This window comes from Mustela putorius, unplaced genomic scaffold (genome assembly GCF_011764305.1).
Source record: "Mustela putorius furo isolate JIRA1106 unplaced genomic scaffold, ASM1176430v1.1 tig00001012_pilon_pilon_pilon, whole genome shotgun sequence".
NCBI lineage: Eukaryota > Metazoa > Chordata > Mammalia > Carnivora > Mustelidae > Mustela > Mustela putorius.
The window spans coordinates 334084-352450 of record NW_025421531.1 but is presented as its reverse complement, the minus strand read 5'-3'; the positions used below and the strand labels follow the sequence as shown (position 1 = coordinate 352450).

Here is an 18367-nt window from a genome sequence, read left to right as displayed (position 1 = left end):
TCTGCCTACAGATCCTGGCCTTGTACTTTAATAAAATTACCTTTTAGCACCAAAAAAAAACAAAAACAAAAAAAAAACACAAAAAAACAAAACAAAATGAAAAGAAAAACAAAAGCAAATGGCACAATTAGAGACTACTGTAAGAAATACACAGTTCTGGGGCACCAGGGTGGCTCACTGGGGTAAGCCTCTGTTTTCCTCTCAGGTCATGATCTCAGAGTCCTGAGATCAAGCCCCACATTGGACTCTCTGCTCAGCGGGGAGCCTGCTTCTCCACACCCCCCCAACCTCTGCCTCTCTCTCTGCCTGTCAAATAAATTAATAAAATATTTTAAAAAGAAGAAATACAAAGTTCTAACTATGTAGCAAAGATAAAATGTTTAGTTTGGAAAAGAAAATTGTCACTGTGGCCTTAGATAATAGTTAAAATGGAGGTCCTTATACATGTTATAGGATTCCGAGTTTTTTGGGTTTTTTGGGAGTTTTTGTATTATTATTATTATTTTTTTTAAATTTATTTTTAAGTAGCCTTCATTCCCAGCATGGAGCACAATATGGGCCTTGAACCCACCACCTTGGGATCAAGACCTGAGCTGAGATCAGGAGTTAGACACTCAACTGGCTGAGCCACCCAGGCACCCCCTAGGATTCTATTGTTATGAAGAGTCCAGAATAGGCAAATTTATAGAGACAGAACGTTGATTAGGATTGCTTGAAATTGAGGGGCGGTGGGAAGCAGGAGGAGGGATGACTGCTAATCAGTAAGGGTTTCTTTGGCGAGGTCATGAAAATGTCTTGTAATTAGCTAGTAGTAGGATTTTATGACTCTGAGAATATAATAAAACACTTTATCATTTAAATGAATGAATTTTATGGTATGTGAATATATTTTAAAGAGGGATAAAGACGCAAAACATACCCCTACCCCTTGTGTATTTCTTCCAAGGCCTTCTTAGCCTACCACGGCGTTACTATGATAACCACAGAGGGCTGTGGGGCAATGGTTCCACCACTGATAGTTCATGGTAAAATACATGAAGGACTTAGGCATGAGAACCCCAGTCCATATACATGGGTCATATGTAGATCAGGTTACATCGATTGGTCTCATTATTATTCTTAATTAATATAATTATTTCCTACCAGAAGATTACAACCAACCAAGTTTTGTTGTTTCTTCTGCTATCTAAATGTAGGTGGTTCTTCTTCGTACCAGCTCAGGGAAGTATGAATTATTCATCTTGAATAAGGGGTTATCTTGAAGTTGGGACAAATATGAGCCATAGTCTGGGGCTGACTTTCCTCACTTGTCTCCCCACAGTCTGAGCTAACATTTCTAATATAAGACGCCTACAAAACATAGCATTAACCAAATAATTTATCAGACTTTCTTCACTTGAAGAAAATTTACTGGTCTATCAGACAGAATTATTTCAGAATAATTGAGAATAATTTGAGAATGGCCTTTGCTTTCTATCTTTTCCTACCCACCCACACCCCCATTTTTGGTGCATGCATGTGTTTCTGTTGTTTGTTTCTGGCATGGCAGCATGGAAGTTCCTTGAAGCCTCAGCTCATTTACCACAGCTTATTGCCTTCCTGGTGAGTTCTTGCTTACCGGTTAGTGCTTGCCAACCCTGCATGATGTCTCAACAGCTGGTTATCCATTGGAAAGGAAAATGTCACCATGGTTGAAAAACACTTGCATGAGGAGTTCTTGGTCCTGCCCCTCCTTTCACTTACTTGTCAGGTAGTTTGCTTTAAAAAAAAAAAAAATTCAAAGAAAATATCTTTTGCCTAGAAAAAAGAGAAAGCCACAGGAAGAGAGGTGACTCACATTCAGTTCACCAGCTGGCCAGACCATGGGGTGCCTGAAGACCCACACCTGCTCCTCAAGCTGCGGAGGAGAGTGAACGCTTTCAGCAACTTCTTCAGCGGCCCCATTGTGGTGCACTGCAGGTAAATGGAGCCCCACGGCAGGTGCCAGAGCTATCCCAGTCCTCGCCTTGAGGCTGGTAGGGACATCCTTCCCTTTGGCAGTTGCTACTTTGGACAACAGTCTGTGAGGAGAAACTGACGTTCCTTCCTCTGCTTCACCCCGTCAGCTTTTCCCTTCACTTCCCTGCCATGATCATGTCTTCACTTTGTTTGTTTGCCTTGTCAGTGCTGGTGTTGGACGCACGGGCACTTATATTGGAATTGATGCCATGCTAGAAGGTCTGGAAGCAGAAAACAAAGTAGATGTTTATGGTTATGTCGTCAAGCTACGGCGACAGAGATGCCTGATGGTTCAAGTGGAGGTATGAGCCAACCTTCAACCCCCAATATCCCTTTTGCTTTTTGACGGAAATTTTCCTGTCGGGGGGGGGGAACAGTGATCTTAAAAGAAATCCTGAGTCTTTGAAATTTTAAACAGTGGGTGAAAATAGTTCTCTTTTAATTTCCTGAAAACTAAATCAATTGGTAAGCACCCGTTAGAAGTATTTTGCATTAGTGGTTAAAAAGTACGGTAGAAGAAGGATGATTCTTAATTATATAAACAAACACATAGATAAATAATAAAATGCCATTTACAGGTGTCAGAAAGGAAAAAAGAATAAATAAAACACTGAAAACCAGTTTGGTAGAATCTCATAAAGTTAATACCAGGGAGGACAATATAGTATAGTGATTAGAGCCCAGATTTTGGACCTACACTTCCAAGGTTCATATCTTGCCTTTAATTCTTAACATTGTGTATCCTTTCACACGTTTTTAATATTTCTGTGCCTTTGTTAAGTCATGTGTAAAATGGAGGTAATGACCTATTCACTCTATGGAGTTTTGATGAAAAGGTATTCCAAGGAAAGTATGTAGGCAAGTCCCCGGGACATGTATGTAGCCAGTACTTGTAAGTGATGGTTATTATTGAAACTGTCTGCACTTGACCCAGCAATTCCACATGTATGTTTATGCCCAAGAGAAGCACCTGCAAATGTGCACATTTAGAAAGGTGTGCAAGAATGTTCATTGAATTAAACATTGATAGAATAACCAAAAAAAAAAGAAGAAAGAAAGCAAAAGAAAAAGAAGAAAGAGAGAGAGAGAAAGAAGGAGAGAGAGAAAGAAGGAAAGAAAAGACAAGACTTTATTCATATTTATGGAGAAAGGGGGGAAATGTAGACATACAGATGCCCGACAACGCATGCTATGCAGTTGAAAGGGATAATCTTTGTCTGTATCCATCCATGTGGTTAGAAGCTCAGATGAAAACCATGAGTGAATAAAATCACTGAATGAAACATGTAAGATAAAATGTATAGAATTTTAAAGAAGCACATACAAATGTACAATGTTTATAGATACAAAAATGTAAGTGCAGAAGTATAAAGATAGATTGTTAACCAGGAAAAAAAAAATAGTTCCTATGGAAAGAGTAAATGGGGTAAAAGGATACAGTCAAAGTCAGGGCGCTGGAGTTAGTGGTTAAAGAGGCTTGAACTTTATCAGAAATATGTCATTTATTTAAAAATAGTGGATTCAAATATGATAAAAAGTTAGGAGTTGTTAAATGTTGATTTGGCATAGTGCTTTTTAAAAAAATAATTTCCTCTATTTTAAATAATTCTAGGAAACTCTTTAAAAAATGTGTTCTAGGGACTATCAACTTGTGTTCTTTTCCTCTTAAGTACAGTGCGAAATTTATTATAGTTTTATATATTAGTGAATTGAGTTGAAGGATCAATAATAATTACTGAAGGAAGTAACAGACAATGCTTTCTGATTTTTAGAAATAAAATATAAGTTATGCACTATATAGTAGATATTTAATCTATTTAGCAAGCTATTTTTTACTGGGAAAAAAACTGTCATGGAATTTGCCCACATTCTAGAGAACTGTGAGAGCCACATTCCACAATATTCAAGTGTTATAGGTATCAGTTTTCTTTTGCATACATTGTCCCAATATGAGGAAAGTTATGGAGGTGTATAATTTATTTAAATGTGATTTATAGGACTGTAAGTTGTCAGTTAATTATCTATATTTTCCTTTGGAATTGTAGGCACAGTATATCCTGATCCATCAGGCCCTGGTGGAATACAATCAATTTGGGGAAACAGAAGTGAGTTTGTCTGAATTACATCCATATCTATTTAACATGAAGAAAAGAGATCCACCCAGTGAGCCATCTCCACTAGAGGCTGAATTCCAGGTAATAATAGTGATAACAATAATCATAGCTATGGATAACTTTCACTGAGGGCTATTTTCTAGTGCTGCGCTTTATGTTTGACATGGTTCTTGAAAGGCGCCCGATCTCGTCTGATCTCGGAAGCTAAGCAGGGTCGGGCCTGGTTAGTACTTGGATGGGAGACATGGTTCTTGAATTTGGCCCTTCCCACAACCAATGGGGCACAGACGAGGAAAGAGTTTAAGAGAAATGCCCGAAAGTGAAAAGCTCTTACAAAGGAAACTTGTTTAAACCTAGAAATGTGTCTACAGCCCACACTTTTAACAATTTCTCATTAAGGTGGTATAAAATATAGTGTCAAAATAATAGATAGTATATACGTACAAAATTGCTCTGCCAAAGGCAATGTCGCATCTCACCTTTTAAAACTACATCTGGTTTGGTTTGGAAAGGAAATAATTAGAGGAGTTTATGACTACTTAGAAAGTTTAACTGGCTGGAGCTGGTAGACAGAAACTAAAGGATAAATACATGTGTCCTAACCTATTTATTGGGCTATTACTTGGAAAGCTAGCTTAGGATATAGTTCACTCACTCAGAGAATTCTCACAGCTATCTCCAAATAGTTCAGTTGTTAAAAAAAAAAAAAATTGCAACTTTTCTCTTATGATTTCCAGTTTACTGAAATGAATTGTAAACTACCAAACTGGCCAAATTGGAGAGTTTCACAAGACCAGGAATACGTTTTTAATCAGATGCAGAACTGGTTAATGTTTTGGTTCAAAATGAGGATGAGGTGTGGAGGAGGGGGTAGGTAGAGCATCCAATAATCAGCAGGTAACACAATCTCCTAGAAGACCCAAGCATAGTGGAAGGACCAGCAGCTTGCCAGAGTAATCTTGAGTGGAAGGATGTTTAATTGCTTTTTTCTTGCCCTTTTAGCTGACAGATCAACCACCTATCAGTACACTAACTCTGCTAAACCACATATACATATATTTGATCCATGTTTGGAAATATTTATAAATGTAATTTAGACATTCTCATGTAAAGTCACTAAAAGAAAGAGTAAATTCTGTGACCAAACAAATATGATTAGGTTTTTGCCCTGTGTCGAGTACAGTTTTGGGTATAAGAGTCAGAGTGATTTGCAGTGGACATGGTGAGAGTGTGTAACCCAGGTCACAGCTAGTGACTATAACTTATAGAAATAGTGAAATTATTTCATTTAAGCATAAAGGAAGAAAAGAAATGAGAGGAGAGATGCAGGTCACTTGCTAGATTTGATGATAGGAAGTTAAGGCTGTTCTTGTCAGTTGTCTTTTCTTTCTAAAGAGGGTATGAAGCAAGATCATCAGTTAAAAGTTTAGGGGGGCAGGAGTGAATAGGACAAAAAACACTTATACTTGAGGAAGGAGAAAGTAGATGGAAAGGCTTTGTCAAAGTAGGAAAGCCATCTCTCTAGGCAACGTAGTAGATTGAAGGAAACTGTTACATCATTTCAAATTTATGGTCATGAACTTAAAGAGTCCTTTGGTTTTATTGTTTTCTACAGAAACATTGAAAATAGGGGCTGTGTATACAGACAATTGGCTTAAGCCCATCTAGGATTTCTTGAAGTGACTGTTTGAAAGTCGGAGGCAAAGTAATTGAGGTTGTTTGCAAATGTATGATAGAGTGGTGGATGATAAAGAGCAAATTGGCTGAAGAAGGACATGGGGCACTTAAGGACAGTGGTAAGGGTGGTATGTAGAAGATTTTGATAGGATTGCACAATGCTAGACTGGAGATACTAGAATAAATGACTAGGAAAAAAAGAGGTAATTTTCAATAATGAGATGATTGAAATTGTAATTTTTAAATGAATGCTGGAAATGAAACTTACAGAGGTGGAATGGAGAAAGTGGTTGGTAGAAGAGTGGAGGGAAAGGTCACAGGAGGTGAAGAAGCTAAGAAGAGACTAGAGCATTGCATAGATCATCCTTGTCAATATTGAAGTAACCAAGAATGATGATAGACCTGGGAAGAAAAATTAGGCAAGTCTAAAACTAAATGAGAAGGAGTGATCCAGGAATCAGTACCTGGAGCCTCCAACAAAGGTCAAAAGCTATATGACATGGTGTCAGAAAAATCGAAGTAGTTGGGCTTTTTGAAAGAGAAATGAGTAGGACTCATAAGGAGAAATGAGTAGATGAGGAGGAGAAATAAGTAGAAACAGGTAGCAAAGACAGAACATATCTTTCCTTCAAGCTGTGATGTATGTGGGGAATTCAGGTTTGTTTGTTTTTTTTTTCCAAAGACCTACTAATGCATTTTTGGTGGTGTTCTCAAGAGACCCTTGGGTTTCACCTGGTGCACCCCTACTCCCCCAAGCATAAAAGGTGAAGGAACTGTTGGGAGAAAAGCATTAAGATGGGTGGCAGTTTACTGATGACAGACCCTGAGTACCAGAGAGCAGAGAGGAAGACATTGACTGGTGAGATGTAAGAGACTGAGTTGTAATTTGAGAATAACGACTTAGATAATTATTTAGTAATAGAGCTCTAGCAGATATGGATACGCTTGGAAGTGTGAAAAGCCCTTCCTGTCTTAGATGAGGGTAAGCCATTAGTTTTATCTATAATAGTGGGTATTGGCTAGAGGGCAAGGGCCACTGGGTGACCATTCTGACAGACAAAAAGTATGATGCTTTCCAAAGCATTAGCCTCCATGAGTTCAAACGGCCTGGTATTCAAAAATGAGGTTTTCTTTCTTTCTTTTTTTTTTTTAAGTTTTTATTTATTTATTTGACAGAGAGAGAGAGATCACAGGTAGGCAGAGAGAGAGGGGGAAGCAGGCTCCCCACTAAGCAGAGAGCCAGATGTGGGACTCGATCCTAGGACCCCGAGCTTGTGACCTTAGCCGAAGGCAGAGGCTCAACCCACTGAACCACCCAGGCGCCCTGAAAAATGAGGTTTTCATTCACTCAGTTACACAGCAATGCATGGGGTTTGATACGGGGTATCAAACCATATTTAGTTTGAAAGAGCGTCCCATATTTAAAATATATATATATATATATGTGTGTGTGTGTGTGTGTGTGTGTGTGTGTGTATACACACACACATATAATATAAAGAGCATACCATATTTAAAAAAATATATATATACATATATATGTACATACACACATCCCATGCACATATGTTTGCGTGTATATAAAATCCTAATGAACTGTATATGATGAGCTCTTTCGGTTTAGATTATTCATTCATTTGATAAATACTTAAGAACAAATGCAAAGAAAGGGCTACAGGCAGAGAGATCTTCCAGAATAAATGGCATTTAAACTGATAGTTAGGGACCTCCTGGGTCGCTCAGTTGGTTAAGCCTCTGCCTTTGGTCAGATCCCAGAGTCCTGGGATAGAGCCCCACACCAGGCTTCTTGCTCAGCCGAGAGACTGCTTCTCCTTCTGCCTCTGCCTGCCACTCTGCCTACTTGTGCTCTCCCTCTATCTCTCTGTCAAATAAATAAATAAATCTTTAAACTGAGAGTTAAAAGGCAAGTCTGAAATGAGCAGAGTGACAAGAGAAAAGGGTAGCTCAGGCCTAGAACTCATAAAAGTTAAAGGACAACTCACACCCTTATCAGAGTCAAGAAGTTGGTTGGCTGAAGTGGAAGGGAACCAGCATAGGGTGAGGCTGGTCCCAGCATTGAACAGCGCAGCCCTGAAGGGTTTTTGGTGCAGTTGAATGCTTCCTAGTTAAGGGAAACTGCTGAGAGCCTCAGGGGGACTCTGTTTCCTGTTTTAAAAGGATTAGAACAAGTGAGATTGATTGAAGATAAAGAGACCAGTTAAGAAACTGTTGATGTTTTCAAGTGAGAAATGGAAGTGCACAGGTAAAAAGCAGAAACAGAAATGCAAAAGGGTTTGAGAGCTTCCCCAGCAGACAGGAGAGGTCTTGTTGCTAGATCATCTGCTGTGAATGGGAAGGAAAGCGGTCCGGAAGGTGTAAGCAAATGAAGCATCAATTATTTGAAGCATGAGCCAAGTCTTCTGTGAATGCTGTATCTGGAGAGTTTATTACTGATCATTTCCAGTAATATACCACTGCCTCTTGTAATATGGATAATCATCAACATCGATACAGTAGTGCTTCAGTTATATAGGACCAAACCATTGCTATTTTGCTCTCCAGCAACTCTTAAGTGGGAAACCTATTTTGTTAAATGATTGTATATCTTGAGTTCAAACTCACCATGTCAAAAATATGAAATGCCTGAAAAATTAAAAAGAAAACTTAAAACTTGTGAACTATAGGCAATGAATACACATTTCCACAAAATTTGATGTAATACTTTTCTTTAGGGAACATCTTTTGCCACAATAATAAACAAAAGCACAACTTGCATTTTAAAAGCAGTGTTCGGTTCTGTTTTTTCACCCTCAGAGACTTCCTTCGTATAGGAGCTGGAGGACACAGCACATTGGAAATCAAGAACAGAATAAAAGTAAAAACAGGAATTCTTACATCATTCCATGTATGTAGCTCATTCTGTGTTATTCTTTGGTATCAGATAAAATTAAACTCTTTTTTGCATGCACACACACAAATGATTTTGAAGCAAGTTTTCAACATCGGGTTCAGAGCAGGGAATAACTAATGGGCTATTTAAATTTAATTATAGAAAATATTTTGCACCCCATACATTCACAATGGACTTTGGAGGATAGACTGTATACACTATTTTCTACCAATTTACTATTTTCTATCAATTATTTCAGAAATGGGTTTTCCAGAAAGATGTAACCTCTGAAGCTGGGAGAAAAAAGGCCAAGTCCACTTTACTAGTTCTCTCTCATGTTGAGTTTATTTCAGTTATTTGTTTCAGGGTAACTGCCAATAGCAACCATTACTTCCTTTTTTTCCTTTATGCTTTCTCCTTTTCCCTTCCTTCTATCTGGGAGATTGACCGTAGGTAAAAAGCACCCCATAAACTGTTAATCATCAGACTTAGTAGACTAACAACATATGTACAGTTTCAATATTTGAATTCTGTTATTTAAGAATTTTATAGGATCATGCCTGGTACAACTCTCATTTTATTCATTTGCATAAACTAGCATGGAGAAATTTGCATAAATCAGCATGGAGAAAATATAACAAACTAACAAACTAGACAACCAAATAAATCATATCGATGTATATTTGGCTGAAGTCCTTCTAAATATTAGTTCAAAAATCTAGAATTGATGATGATATAGCTAATCGGATCATTTGTCAGGATATTATAGATTAAAGAAATTAAGAAACACTTGGAAATTATGCACTAAATAATTTTCTTGATTGAATAATAAGTCACCTGAGATACCTATGTAATTAAGATTGTTAATTTGATATTAACAGGATATAAATGAGAAATTGGGTTTTTACCTAAGCTATGTATTTTTTCAAACTTATGTATGTATTTTTAAACGTATCTAGCAGAATGATGATTTTCCATGGAAAACTAGTTTTCCGTTTTCCATGGAAAACTAAAGTATATGTGTCAAAGACTGAATGATTATATAGAATATTATATCTATTTATTGTTTAACATGGTGCTATATCCCATTTTTTCCTAGGAACTTTTTGGAAAGCTGCTTTTTCTTAGATTTCCTCTTTGTGATTTTGTTAATCAATACACACTGAATTTTATGTAGGGTCTCATTTCATGTACCTCAGTAAATTTACACTATGCAGTCTGTTACTTCACTAATTTCTACATGACAATCAAGAGGGTATTTGATTTTTTAAAGAAAGACTTACCACTAATTTATTTTACATAGATGACTTTAACAGAGTGCCACTCAAACATGAACTGGAGATGAGCAAAGAGAGTGAGCATGATTCAGATGAATCTTCTGATGATGACAGTGACTCCGAGGAAACAAGTAGATACATCAATGCATCTTTTGTAATGGTAGGTACTTGCATTTCCCAAGCCCAGGATCTAACCCTTTAAAAAAATGTATTGTAGAATACATTATAAAAATCTATATTTTTATGGTCATTCATTAAGTAATTTTATAAAAGAATGATGAGCTTGACAATAATTATTGATTGACACAAAATTTTCATTTTTAATACTGTATTTTAGCTTACTGAAAGACTGATATTAAAACCTAGTATGTTGATACAAAATAAGACAATGCTTATTAGTTACAATTTATGACCGATAGGACTCTTCCAAATAATACAGATAATACAATTTGAGCAAATATAAGTATTTGAAAATGTTTCTACTTACTCAGATACCGAAATTTTAGGCAAATAAGAATTTGCATCTTTGCATAGCTAAAACATTTCATTCAGATTATCTGAGTTATTAAAGAGTCTGTCTCATAACTTTTTTTTTTCAGTAAGCAGAAAATTCTAACAAGGAACCATAGTCATTCAGTAAATTCTTTTTGCATGTACGTGAAGTTGGATTTATTTTCCAAATTTTTCTAAGACACACTTGTAGAATATTAGTTTAATTCAGAGTTATCATAAGACTGTGTAGGTAGCAAAGTGGAGAGACATGGTGAAGATAATCTGAAATGCTTACATATTTTCTTTTTACAACCACATTTACTTTTTTTTTGAAGTTAGTTTTGGAAGGAAAAACTTGTTAGTTTTGTTAAGATCATATGTTCTAAACTTGATTTCACACTATTAGCTAAGTATTATCATTAACTAAGTATCATTAACTAACTACATATAGATATCACATTGTTTCTTGGTTCTAAGGATCTTAATATTTTTATGTTACAGAATTGATATCAAATTAAGTGACAATATTTCCAAATGATTATTTTAAGAATCCATTGCTCTCTCATCAGTGAGCAAGAGTAACAGAATCTCTCTCTCTCTCTCTCTCTCACTCTGTCTCTCTTTCTTATTAAAGAGTTACTGGAAACCCGAAGTGATGATTGCTGCTCAGGGACCACTAAAAGAGACCATTGGTGACTTTTGGCAGATGGTATTCCAAAGAAAAGTCAGAGTTATTGTTATGCTGACACAGCTGAAGAATGGAGACCAGGTTTGTACTTCTAAGAATATATATATTTTTTGTATTTCTGTCATAAAATATCATTTTCCATTCTTATTACTTTCCTGATTCTCAGGAATTACTTTCCTGATTCTCAACTCAACCATAGGATTTTTGACCCTTCTGTCACAAAGTTACCTTTGTTCATTCTTACCACCTTCCATGCAAGTGTTGGTCTTCGGAATCTCATGTCTGGGTTTTGACAGTCTCTCATGCTACTGTTTCTCCAGTCCTACCCACCATCAATGGATCAACTCATGCAGAGCAATCCCAGTGTTACTGCTTGCTACAAACAACAAACAACAGACACATTTTCCTTCTGTTTTCCTCAGATGAAAATCAAACTCCTCAGTGTGTTGTTTAAGACCCTCAATAACCAGACCCTCAAAAATAATTCCATTTTCTTCATATTTTTATGTTTTCCATGATTTGTATTCTGGACAAGTAGGTTTTCTGACTGAATCTTGACACACCATTTGCATTTTCATCACTGAGACTTAATTTACTGGAATTCCCATATCTAAAAGTGTCCTTTATTTCCATTTTGATCCTTTTCTTCTAGAACTCCTGAAAAATTTATCTAAATCCTGCCTTCTTTATGTTCATGTAATATTTATTATTACAAAATTTTATAGTTGGAGGTGAACCCAAGATCTAATTTGATCTGTTTAATGCCTGTGACATTTATTTGATCTTTTCCTTAGTACCTTGGGTTATCAAAATCTCACTAGTAGTAGATTTTACTTAGTTTTAGTACCTAACATATTACCTGGTATATGTTACAGCGTATTTAGTGAATATTCTCATAAGCATGCAACTATATGCCTTTTCTTTTTGTCTTTTCTTTGGTGCCTTATGCCTGGATATAGGACACGTTTTGTTTTATGATTTTTAAAAAAAATTTTTTTAAAAAGAAGTAACATGTTCAGATTTCCAGCATGGAATTCCAGCACTCTTTTCTTTCACCTAAATTGTGAAAGCCAGGAACTAAAACGCTAGTTGAGGCAGGAATGCCTAACACTGTCAGCAACTGTGATGGTAATGGGTGCAGAACCATTTGCAGAGAGAACATACTTCTGTGTTCCACCTGCTTTTCAGTCTGACTCTTTACTTAGGTATGGAGTCAACTTATATAAGGGTGCTCACGGTGTTGGTCTTCAAAATACGGAGACAAAACTCCAAAAGATGAAGTCTCCTTCCACAAGGACCACCGGAAAGATAGTGACACTTCTTGCAAGGGTCATGATCAACATCAGCTCAATCTATAAATTTTGAAGAAGTGTTGATAATAAGGGTATGGAAGGAAGAAACAGATCTCCAAGACCTACACTAGTGGTGATAGAGCCGTTCCTGTGGTGTCCTTGCCACTTTGGTTATGTCTCAGTTCCCTTGATTCATTCACACAAGGAAACACCAGATGTTGTGAAATGGATGTCCACCATACTGAAGTTAGATTTTAGAGCTTTATGTGTGGCTTTCCATTTTAGAACACAATTAGTAATTTCAATCTAATAGAATGCAGGGAAAGAGAGAAAGGGCAAAGAGAGACAGAGACAGTAAGAGATGTTCTGAATATATTAAAAAGCAAACAGAACCCTTGTGTGGGGCTTGTTGAATTGTGTTCTTTGTCATCCAGGAAGCCTGTGCTCAGTATTGGGAAGAAGAAAAGCAAACATATGGAGATATACAAGTTGATATGAAAGATACCAAAGAATCTCCAGCTTACACCCTCCGTGTATTTGAACTGAGACATTCCAAGGTATGTAAATAATTTCAGGAGTACGTATTTTTGTTCTGGTAACTGATCTGGTGGAAAAACTAATATTACTAACTCTATAAAAGCAAAGAGAAATCTGTATAATGTTTTTAGAGTAAACCTTTAAGGGTTAAATGAAAGCAATTGTGAAGACAGTGTGACTATTAAATTATTAAATGGACTGAACCTTACTAGAATTAATGTTCCCTTCTTTTCTGGTTTCAGAGGAAAGATTCTCGGACTGTGTACCAGTACCAGTATAATAACTGGAATGTGACAGAGCTTCCTGCAGAACCCAAAGAATTGATCTCTATGATCCAGACTCTCAAAGAAAATCTTCCCAAGAATTCCCCTGAAGGGAATAAGCATCACAAGAGTGCTCCTCTGCTCATTCACTGCAGGTGGGTGGGATTTGATAAGATATTCTCTAAAAATCAGCATAATGCTTGACTTCATGGTTTACACTTCCTGTTAAAGTCTATCCTGATATATAAAATGCATGACCACAACAAAAGCTTCTTGTGTAATCAGTCACTCTCAGTTTTGCTTGCACATACAGAGCAATTTCTATGACTGTTATAGAAATAATGATAGCAATGATTATATTATACTGCAGTAGTTTTAGTCTATAAGTTTCTTAATACCAGTGTCACATTGACTCCCAGTGCCTCACAATGAATCTGAGTGTCTTATGGCCTGGATGAATTAATGAATAAGTGGCAGGATGCATGAACAGACAGGTGGATGGATATCAATTTTGTTTATGCTTATATGCATTGATCCACCCTATCGGGTCTTAACACAATCTAAAGGAATGGATGCTTTGCCTTCAGTAAACATCTCCAAGTTATATATTACCTGAAAAGACTTTAATATTATATATAATAATTTTTGACTTTATTAATTTCTACTATGTAGACCCTTGACTTTTTTTTTAAGTATTTTTTTAAGTTGTTATTTATTTATTTGACAGACAGCGATCACAAGTAGGCATAGAGGCAGGCAGAGAGAGAGAGGAAGGGAAGCAGGCTCCTTGCTAAACAGAGAGCCTGATTCAGGACTCGAATCCAGGACCCTGAGATCATGACCTGAGCTGAAGGCAGAGTCTTTAACCCACTGAACCACCCAGACGTCCCGACCCTTGACTTTCATGTGTGAGAGATGCCTACATAGCTACCTTAAACAAGAGATATTGAAAGAAGGATGCATAATATAAAATATTTACATAAAAATATTAAAGTAAATGCAAAATAAAAATAAAAAGGAAAATGAGAAATGTAAATTTACTGAGATGCTTTTAGAAATTTCAAGAAAGCTTCATTATTATTATTAGAATTGCATACACTAGTATCAAGTCCTTACAGATGCACGACTTTTCAGTCTTTATTAGAGTTTTCAAAGGTGATATTTGTGCAAAAGAAAGCTAAAGTAGGCAAGGTTAAACTTCAAAATTATATGTGTTTCTTAAGATATGGCTGAATATCTATTATATGTCCCTTAGTTATGTATAATAAATAAAATCCTGCTAATAACATAATTGAATCTTTATTATAATGTAACATGCTTTTTATAGGTAAGTAAATCATTGAGTTGTCCTCTATTAATGAATAATTATACCAGGTATCATTTTTCTATTGATACAGAAATGTGGACATTTGTAAAAAGCATTAGAGAGGCAGAAGAGAGAAAAAGAGAAAGCATGTGTTCTAGCAATATACAAAATATTTGGTCCCATATTTCTGGTTTTATTGCTTTCTGGGCATGTCTCTATCTATCTTCCCTACGTCTTGATGTCCTCATCTGTCAAATTGGCATCACAATATTTGTCCTGACAACTTCCTTACAACTTCAGATGGAAATAAAAATGCATGATAATCTATAAGGGACTAAACAGAAGAAAAAATATTTATGAAGCCTGAGACAAGTATTTTCAAACTATAAGATTATTATATTCTCAAACTGAAAAAAGTTTTCCAAAAAATGCATTGAGCGGAAACGTTTTGCTCTTAAGAGATTGGAATGACATAATTAGCATAAACGTGAAGTGAAGAATGCATTTCATCTCTCTCAGTTTTTATTCTAATATCGCCTTCTCCATCAAATGTAGCATTATTTTCTTTTTAAAACTTCTCTTCATTTTATAGAGATGGATCTCAGCAAACGGGACTATTTTGTGCTTTGCTAAATCTCTTGGAAAGCGCAGAAACAGAAGAAGTAATAGATGTTTTTCAAGTAGTAAAATCTCTCCGCAGAGCTAGACCAGGAATGGTTCCCACGCTTGTAAGTAGATCTCGCAGCTGCTTTCGATGTCTTTTGCATTTTTATTTTAACAGTTTCTTCTCTTTCTTTCCTTCCCTCCTTGTCTTCCCTATTCCTCAACTCTTCTCTTCTTCTCTTCTATTTACCTTTCGATTTTTCTTTCCTATCTTCCCTTTCTACATGATAATTCACATTAAATTATTATATTTTATTTTTTAAAGATTTCATTTATTTATCTGAGAGAGAGCACAACCTGGTGGAGTGGCAGGCAGAGGGAGAAGGAGAAGCAGGCTCCCCACTGAGCAGGGAACCCCACATGGGACTCGATTCCAGGACCCCAAGATCATGACCTGAGCTGAAGGCAGAGGCTTAACTGACTGATCCACCCAGGCTTCCCTAGATTATTATTAATGTAAATAAAAGAACTAACTAGAGCTTGCCAGCGGTTTGTTGTGGCAGTTCATAAAGAATTTCTCCTCAAATGCTCATGAATTCCCTAATTTTCCCCATCTTTACTCCTGTATTAATTTGTATTGCTGTGTAACAAACCACCTCAAAATTAGTGGCAGAAAAAAAAAGAACTATTACAGTTCAATAGTCTATTGGCACAATGAAATTGTTCTGCCAATCACATCAGCGTCAACCAGTGTGGACAAGGCTCACTTACTGGTTTGCCACTGCTAATGTATCTGCTGGGATTTGCCTCATCCAAAGTGATCCCTACCACTAACAGATTGGCAGTTGCTAGACTTTAGCTCTGGCAACAAGAGTGAGTAGAATGCAGGTGTCTTCTTCTCTGGAGGACAAGCCCAGGCACATTCCCATTAAGGCAACAGAGTTCTGAGAAGCAGGGCAGCAGTATGCGAGATCTCTTGAGGACCAGGCTTGGAAACTGGCACAATCTGTTGTCCTCTGCATTTTCTTATCCAAACGAGTCACCACGCTAGCTCAGATTCAAGGAATGGGGAAGTTGACTCCACTTCTTGTTGAATGGGTCTGCCAAGTCACCTTGCCAAGAAGTGTGGATCCAGTGAGACTAGCAAGTGTGGCATTTTGTAATCAATCTAACCTGGATGTTCCAGCTAGTCCAGAAATTCATAACTAGTCACCATATAAGCTTAACCCCTCACTCAGATCTATGCAGCTTTTAATGGTGCAGGACACTGAGCTTGCATATAGTTGATTATAAAAATGTCCTGAGCACCTACTATGTGCTCTTGCCAATAAGAGACTCACAGTTTAGTATGAGGAAACTGTGGATATTTATTAAACAATGTAGTAATTGAAATGACAGAGAGATTATACAAAGAACATGAATATGGGCACTGAATTTAACCTATGGGGATCTGCACAGGCTTTCCGGAAGCAGGTGATTTCTGTGCTGATACTTAGAGGAATGATGCTTAGGCATTAAACCAAGAAGGATAAGCCCAGAAAGTGGCATCATGGGCCAAGACAAAGAAATGAGACCCCACGTGGCCTGGGAGGGGAATGAACATGTTTGGTGTTACTCCAAGGTAAACTTTGAGGAATACCCTGCAGTCAATCCTTTGGAACTATAGGGGGACTAAGCCATTTAAAATGTTCTTTTTATAAAAACAAAAAAGAGTAGTTTTCTGCTATCCAAGACTTCCAAGGAGATGACCAGTTCTTGCTAATTTTTATCTGACATGAAAATAAATACGTAAACTTTCTTTATAATAATTACATAAACTTTTTTTGCTTCTTTCTTTTACTAGGAGCAATACCAATTCCTGTATGATGTCATTGCTAGCACTTACCCTGCCCAGAATGGACAAATAAAGAAAAGCAACAACCAAGAAGATAAAATCGAATTTGATAATGAATTGGACAATGCAAAACAGGGTGCTAATTGTGTTGGTTCAACTGGTGCCCTTGATAAGGCCAATGAAGGAAATAAAGAAGATGAAGGTATTAAAGTCACGAATGGCCCTGAAGAGCCAGAACATTCTGCCAATGGTCCTCCGAGTCCAGGTTTAACTCAAAGTGCATAGGAAAGACATATGCAGGACTCAAAACATTGTATTAAGTATTATTTCTATTTTTCTAAAAGTAGGAGGATAAAGTAGATATACAGTGGATTAATGAATGAAGTACTTTGGACAGATAATTGAGAAGTTTTTTTTTTTACTACTGAGGTAACATATTTAAGACAGTTTTGCTAAAACATTTGTACAGTTTTATTCATATTTTAAAATTTTACCTGTCAGTCATCAAAAAAATATCTTCTTTGTAGTCTTTGGATGTGTGTATGTGTGTGTGTGTGTGAGACAGAAACAGCAACAGAAATGGGAGAGAGGGTGCTTTTAAGTAAATTTAAACGCTTTTGAGAAATTTTGCCCTCTTATTTGAGGAAAAAACACATTTTATACTGAATATATTAACTTAGTTTAAATGACCTATTTTTTAAATCATGAATTGTGTGTGAGACCTAAGAAAAAAATGTGCATTTCTAGAATGACCTCAAGATGTCCTCCTTGTTCTACTCATATATACCTTGTAGTTTACTATTTTATTTTTAGAAATAGACATAAAAGTAGTATGTGTGTGTGTGTAGTTACTACAAGAAAGTTAGCTAAATTAACATTTGGAAATCTTACATTCCATATGTTAGCATTTAGTCCTTACCTTTCAAGCTCATTTAATCTAATTTAAAATTTTTAAGCAAGCTTATCTTGTTATATTCATATGGTGTTTATAATTTTGTAGCATGGACTATTCCCTGTATAATATGTGAAATTCATTGCTTGATACTTTTGACCAAGAATTATGTTTGTTGCAGCTGAATTTAAATAAACATCTTTAAACAAATGCCCTTTATATTAATATTCATGGGATACAAATAGAATTATGCAAACATATTTGTGTGAAATATTTAATTTGAATCCCGATCTAACTATTTTTATGGAATACAACACTGATATGAGAAATATAATATTGCACATGTATACTTTCCATTTTAAAATTCATGCTTAACTTTCACCCAAGTGCATTTACTTTGTTTTTTTTAATCTATTTTATTTTATTATAATTCCAGTATAGTTAATATACAGTGTTTACTAGTTTCAGGTGTACAATATATTGATTCAACAATTCTATTTATCA

General features: G+C 36.2%; 1 protein-coding gene across 5 annotated transcripts in view; it reads left to right on the top strand.

The window, feature by feature from the left end:
- PTPRC (protein tyrosine phosphatase receptor type C) overlaps nucleotides 1-18073 on the top strand; it is a 124469-nt gene extending 106396 nt beyond the window's left edge. For all 5 annotated transcript variants that reach the window (XM_013058114.2, XM_013058113.2, XM_004756230.3 and 2 more), the window contains 10 exons: nucleotides 1802-1959; nucleotides 2165-2300; nucleotides 4044-4193; nucleotides 8604-8694; nucleotides 9983-10116; nucleotides 11083-11217; nucleotides 12863-12985; nucleotides 13208-13383; nucleotides 15127-15262; nucleotides 16981-18073. In XM_013058114.2, the coding sequence (XP_012913568.2) occupies nucleotides 1802-1959; nucleotides 2165-2300; nucleotides 4044-4193; nucleotides 8604-8694; nucleotides 9983-10116; nucleotides 11083-11217; nucleotides 12863-12985; nucleotides 13208-13383; nucleotides 15127-15262; nucleotides 16981-17256 (1515 nt within the window). In that variant the 3' untranslated portion in view covers nucleotides 17257-18073. The remainder of the gene's footprint in view (nucleotides 1-1801; nucleotides 1960-2164; nucleotides 2301-4043; nucleotides 4194-8603; nucleotides 8695-9982; nucleotides 10117-11082; nucleotides 11218-12862; nucleotides 12986-13207; nucleotides 13384-15126; nucleotides 15263-16980) is intronic.
- The last annotated feature ends 294 nt before the right edge of the window (nucleotides 18074-18367 follow it).